The 6,742-nt window shown below is 43.2% G+C and overlaps 1 protein-coding gene across 1 annotated transcript; it reads left to right on the top strand.

The window, feature by feature from the left end:
• Positions 1-1,331: 1,331 nt before the first annotated feature.
• LOC131218106 (uncharacterized) lies at positions 1,332-1,964 on the top strand. Its single transcript, XM_058212788.1, has 2 exons — positions 1,332-1,638; positions 1,723-1,964. The coding sequence occupies exons 1-2, from the start codon at positions 1,332-1,334 to the stop codon at positions 1,962-1,964; spliced, it is 549 nt and encodes a 182-aa protein (XP_058068771.1).
• Positions 1,965-6,742: the final 4,778 nt, after the last annotated feature.

Here is a 6,742-nt window from a genome sequence, read left to right as displayed (position 1 = left end):
AGCTTTGCAACAATATCAAGGAAAGAGTAGAGTACAGTTTATACGGGGAGCTCACGGCTTTCTAAGCTTATTGGTTGAGCATCGTAGTACTTCCAAGCTCAAAATGGACAGATGCTATTCGCCCTACAGTCTTTGTCGTTGCCGGCACTTTGGCAGAAGCCACAATTATTCACTCGCACCTCTAGTGTTGTGTTCTATTTATAGAGCCCTCGAAGAAGTAGCCACTCATGTCAAGAATCCTACCATCGGAGCTTCCTTAACGCATACTCCATGGTATTATATCACTGGTTGGCTAGCAGTCTACTTTCCTTGGACTTTTGAAGCACCAAAGAAGGCACATGTTCATCCTACATACCTTCTACTCTGGTTTTTTCAACAAAGGCTATAGCAAAAAGGTCATGCGACTGGGTAGCCAACAAAATCTGGGATACTGATCAAGTGGATTTCTTTCCATTCTACCTCCATCACCATATTGAAGATACTGACATGGTGGACTAGGCAACACTCACAGTAGCAGAAAGGGCTTTCTTCCTCACTATACACTCTTGCAGCCTGCCATTGCCAGAAGGAACAGAGTTTTGGCGAGAGCCATACTATCCCAGTCGCTTTGCTCGCCAATTTGGCTATGACCAGGCCATTCCAGAAGACTGTGGATTGGTCACTAAAAGAATGCGTTGTTATGACACTGGTCCTATCAATTGGGCCATGGTATGGAAACAGCTGCTAGGCGGTCGTGTTGATTCTTTCTTCATAATCCCCAGTTGTGATTGCATAGTTCGTGTTTCTTATAGCTGGATGCGGTGGTGGGATCACCAATCATTCTTGGTCAATAATTGTTTACTAGTGGATTCACCAATATGGCTTCAACCACCCAAGCTAAGAGGTAGAAAGCTTAAAGGTGAAATTGGTTACATACCAAGGATGACTCGCGCATCTTTTCATGGTGAGATTTACAGAAAGATATCTTTAGAAGATCCAATCCATGAAAAGAAAGCCATCAATACTTTAGAAGGCTGGATTGCTTATGGACTCTTGACAGAATTCGAGCAAGTCCCTCGTGACTTCGGTGACCAGGTCACAAATGATATGGAAGGAACGTCTTCTCCTATTCCGGCAGAAACTGCTGCAACTCACGATGAACCAACCCCTCCTTCACAGCCTACTCCTCCTAGTTCATCATCTCCTATGACCAGGTCTCGAGTGCGCTTGCAAGCGTCGCCATTCGTTCCTCAGGAAGGGTGTAGACAAGCCTCCACATCCCCTTCAGTCCCAGCTAACAGAGAACCTCAACCAGAAAGTAGTCAAGTTGTCTTTCTAAAGGAAAACAAGTCATGATTGAAGAAGTAGATGAAGAAAACTTAGGGGATGAAAGTTCAACTTCTTCATTTGAGGGTACTACTGCTGCTGAATACGAAGATGATGAGGACGACAAAAATGGTGAAGATAAAGATGATGATTTCAAAGAAGGAGAAGTTAATATAGATGGAGAGGAGGATGTTGCTGCGGAAAATGATGACAAAGAACACCCTCCGATAGATTCTGAAACTCTTCCTATTGTTAATATTCCTGCGAAGTCTCTTGCGATAATAGAGGAGGAAGAAGAACCTTTATATTATGGGGAGTATGGATATTCACCAGGTAAGGGAATTTTTAATTCTGTATATATTTATATATGTATTTGGTGATAGTTATCTCATTATTCTTGTCATATCCTTATTTCAGGTACTCATGTTGTTAATGCTAGGACGGGAGATACTCCTCCCATGAATCCTCCTACAACTGCACCGGTAATTTCACAGAGGGTTCCTCTGGTTCCTTTGGTAGCGCCAAAAGTAGTGGCTCATGAAATTATCTTCCCAGTAGAGACCACTAATTTGCCCACCCCAACTACTAGAGATTCGAGTACAGAGGCCAGAGCACCTTCTTTTGCTGACATGTTAGGGGCTGGTCCTTCTACAGTTTAAGAAATTCCACCTCCTATTCATCAAACTTCTGCGATAGGTATATATATATTAATCGCTTTATCAAGAGCTATACATCTTCTAACTTTTTATCATTATTTTGAATTCTTTCCTTCTTTATGCTACAGAAACTCCTCCTTTTAGTGGGGCAGCAAGCTCTGAGTCTGTGGCCACTGCATCTGAACTATTGTCCTTCACGAAGATTCCTACACACAAGATGCACACAAGATGCTTTTGATGAAGAATTCTCTATCAGCAATAGTTCACATTTTCAAAGACCTTGAACAATAGTAGGATCTGGATATTACCATTGAAATTCTTGAAAGTTCTGCAAAAATGGAGAAGATCAATATTTTCGCTCTGTGTGATTTTCTTTTTAGATTCCGTGATTCAATAATCTCTTTAGCATCAGCAAAATGTCACAATTGCTCCTAAGATCGGAATACGGGAAGCAGCTAACTCTATCCAAGGAAAAGGCTTCTCTTATTGCTTCCACTATTTTTGAATTTGATCAGGAATAATTAGCTCTTTAAGAATAACTGAAGGCTTATACTGATGACAGAGTGGTTATTCGGGACCGTATCGCTGCTCTGAAAGAGGAGATTTCATAGATAGCGTTGAAGGATCACAAAAAGGAATCATCCATAAAGGAGATTAAAGAAAGGATACAAGTCAATATTCATTTTGATATTGCTGAGAAATCCGAACTATTCAAGAGCGAAGAGATGATCTCATCATTGGAAGATAAACTGGCTGTCACTCCTGATCAAGCAAAGATCATCCTTGAGGAAAAGTCAAAACATGTTGTAGCTTAAATGCAATTAAAGGAAGATTTGTAAAAGTATATGGTGATAGTAGGAATTATAGAAGTACTTTAAGTATGTAACTTCTTTGTGTATATATATTTTTTTGAACAAGTAATCTCTTTTGCCTCTGAACATATGAAGACATGATATTATTTTGAGATATTTAATTCTTCTATGAATTTCTACATCACAGATCATTTCAAACATATTTATCTATGTAATAATCTTGACATAATATTTAATGAGGAACTGATATAAAATACTAGCATTTTATGCTTGTCAATAAGGGATTACCTACACGATTTTTGTCTTAATTGGCGGTGCTAAGTTTTAGTTTAGTCAGATAATCACACACAGTTTAAGCTCTTGAGTAGTGGAGCCTACGCAGTTTTTTAGACTCTTGAGTAGTGGAGTCGGGTCTCACATGATGGTCTCTGTAACTCTTAGAAGTTCACTGGACTTCTTACAGCCTAGTGAGTTCACAAACCGCGATCCACCAGAGGGTCCCAATGAAGATACCGGGGCCGTTGAACTCAGTTGGATTTACGCACACAGCTAGCTGCAGTAACTCTCTAGAGTTCACGGGGCTCGCAAGGCGACCTTTGGGGTACCAAATCTAGGGTCGACTATAAGACCCATATCCTAGTCCGTACTGTTCCGTCAACTCACGCGATCCTTCCCGGTGAATTCCGGCAACCTGCGACTATAATCAACATTTGTGCGCGACCCTAAGTCATATCCTGTAGAATTAAGTCAGCTTAATTCTAGACTTGTATCATTACGACTACGCCGTCGCCGCGGTTCCAACGCTGTGACTCACGCACCGATGCGATACCCTGGCCGGAAGATGTGGGCCGACATTTAGTTTGAAGAAAACACCGCGCGTTTGTAATCCCAAGAGAATCTCTACGAAATGTCCCATCAATCAATCACTCAAATCAATCAATCAATCATGCTTTCTTTCTCCTCAAGTCAAGCAACCTCAAAGTCAACTCTTTCTTACCCTCTCTCTTACACACCCATGCTAGTCAAGTACACCATCACCTCACATCCATCAACCATCACTTCTCTTACAACAACCCTCTCTCTCTCTATGTTTCTCTTCACACATTTCCAAGTAATGGAGGAGAGAAAAATTTGGACATCCAAGCATCCCAAGTGTGAGAGAAAAGTGATTTTGAGTGGCCCACTTTTCCATCCAAAAATCCTTCATCCTAGCCATCCATTTCTCATCCTCTCCATCAAAGTGTAGCACAAGGAGACCGGCGTTCCAACGGACCAAGAAGATCGAACGGTGGGTGCTCATTAGGCTAAATTTTTCATGTTTTGATGATGGGCCAAGTGAGGCCTATCGATTGATGGTATGGATCTCACTTTGGACCCTAGGTGTGGCCGATGGCCCACCTTGATGCTCATGATCATTTCATGACGGGGCCATTCTCCATGGACCCCATCATGATGTTTATTTTCCTTGCATGAAAAGAGGTCATCTAGACCGTCCATTTTGGGTGGAGAAGGGATCTCCATTGTTTATCCTTGTTTTGATGGGCCCACGTGTAATGGGATCCACTTGATGTATGATTGATTTCAAAGGAGGGCCCATAGTGTCGGGGTCCCTCCATCATCGCGTGTCTCCCGATCTCTCTCTTTCTCTCCCTCTCTCTTTTTGTTAATGAGATGAAATGGCTTGTGGCCCACCCAGATGGACCCCACCATAAGGTATGTATTTTATCCAAGTCACCTATAGGCGGGGCCCACTTTATAAGTGTGATATCCACACCAATCCATCATTTGGTGGCCCACCTGAGCAGGGCCCACCTTACATATATGTTCATGCCAAGCCGTCTAGCGTCTAGAGACGCTGGACGTGAATTGTAAAAAAAATGAAAAAGAAAAAAAAGAAAGGAGATTTCTTTTGGTTTTGGGGTGGACCGCTCCCACAGGCCCCACCTTGATGTATGTTTTCAATCCAAGCCGTCCATTTCATTCCTTAGATCATTTTAGGCATTGAGCCGAAAAATGAAATGGATCCGAATTTCTAGTGGGCCATAGCATAGCAAACTGTGACTTTTACCGTTGAAAAATTACCTGATGATTCTATATGCTAAAACCCCTCGAATATTGGGCTTGTTTGGCTTGTCTTGAGCCATAGCGACCAATGGTTGGGTCGGATCCACTTGATGCAGACCCCACCTGCGAAAAACTGTGAGAAAACTCTATTTTAAATAATAATAATAATAATAAGATATGCAGCAACGCTACTGATGCCAGAGGCGTAGGCAGCGCCTGTTGCATTTGGACGGTATGGCCAGGCATCACGGGTCTCAGCCGTGGGCCCCATGTGATGTGTGTTGAAAATAACACCATACATTTGATGTCCCCTTAAGGAAATCAGCCATATCTGGAACTCAAGTGACCCACACGGCAGGAAACAGTGGGGTTAAACGTCTGCCATTGAAACCCTTTTATGGGTCACGAAAGTTTTGGATAACCATGAAATTTGTTTTTCCTATGCATCCAGGTCTGCGTGACCTTATGAATGGATTGGATGGAAAGTAAACATTATGGTGGGCCCCACGTGGGACCCATTGATGCATGTATTATAACCAACACTGTCCCTGGGTGGGACGGCTGGTGTACCTCACTCCAGCTACCTGGTAGAGTGGCGTCACTAAGCTCTGTGCTCTCCACGCCATCCATCTATGGACCCCACCATGATGCATGTTCTGCATCCAAATCGTCCATCCATTTTTAAAGCTCATTTCATGGCGTGAGCTAAAGAATGAGTCAGATCTATAGTTCATGTGGATCCCAGCCATGTTGCATGTGTTGCATCCAAAACCGTCCATCCATTTGAGAGTTCATTTCATGGCATGAGTTAAAAATGAGTCAGATCCACCTATCTGGTGGAACCCACCATGATGCAAGTGTTGCATCCAAAGCCGTCCATCCATTTGAGAGATCATTTTCATGGCACGAGAAAAGAATGGGACAGGTCTATAGTTCAAGTCGACCCCACCCTTGAAAATAGTGTGGACAGTGACATCCACCATTCAAAACTTTTAAGGGCCATAGTAGTTTCCAGTAAGTTGATAATTATCATCACTTTATCTATCAATATGTTAACTTATGAATGGGTTGGATTTGTGAACCATAGCTTGGTGGGCCCAACTGATGCTTGTGAATGTTTTAATGGAGGCTAAACCTCTTAACTGCGTGCCTGGTGTGGCCCACACATGTCACAGATTGACTTGATTTTTAAGTCTTAGGTCCCACCATGATGTGTATAGTAAGCACATTGTCCATCTGATGGGGCTCATTTGGAATGTGCAGGGCCCACCTTGATGAGTTGTACGTGCGGCCCATTTGTGAGGCCCACCTTTGATATGTTTATGGTCCGTTGTTGAGGCCCACCTTGATGTGTATAAGGCCCACTGGTGAGGCCCATTGTGATGTATTCAAGGCTTGTTATTGAGGCCCACCTTGATGTGTATGAGGGCTTGTTATTGAGGCCCACCTTGATGTGTATGAGGGCTCGTTATTAAGGCTCACCTTGATGTGTATGAGGGCCCGTTAGTGAGGCCCACCGTCATGTGTATGAGGCACGTTGTTGAGACCACCTTGACATATATGAGGACCATTTGATTGGGCCCATTTTCATGTATTTTAGGGCCCATGGGTTGAGGCCCATTGTGATGTATTTGGGGCCCATGGGTTGAGGCACATTGTGATGTATTAGGGCCCGTGAGTTGAGGCCCATTGTGATGTATTTTTTACCCATTTGGCAAGGCCCATTGTGACGTGTTTCTGGCTCATATATTGTGGCCCATTGTGGTATATTTTCAGCCCATGTGATGAGGCCCATCTTGATGCATTTGTGGCCCGCATGGCCAGACCCGATGTAGTGTACAGGTGGCTCAATGCAAGGAATGTACACCCGATGTAATGTGTGATTTCACTATAATGTAGGTAATA

This window comes from Magnolia sinica, chromosome 11 (genome assembly GCF_029962835.1).
Source record: "Magnolia sinica isolate HGM2019 chromosome 11, MsV1, whole genome shotgun sequence".
Taxonomy (NCBI): Eukaryota; Viridiplantae; Streptophyta; class Magnoliopsida; order Magnoliales; family Magnoliaceae; genus Magnolia; species Magnolia sinica.
Note: the sequence above shows the minus strand (reverse complement) of the source record. Positions and strands in the feature narration are given on the sequence as shown.

Bases quoted from the DNA above. Each gene is read 5' to 3' on its own strand.
- LOC131218106 (XM_058212788.1), top strand. From the start codon at position 1,332: ATGATTGAAGAAGTAGATGAAGAAAACTTAGGGGATGAAAGTTCAACT. The intron at 1,639-1,722 runs GTAAGGGAATTT...TCCTTATTTCAG, and splicing joins GGAGTATGGATATTCACCAG to GTACTCATGTTGTTAATGCT.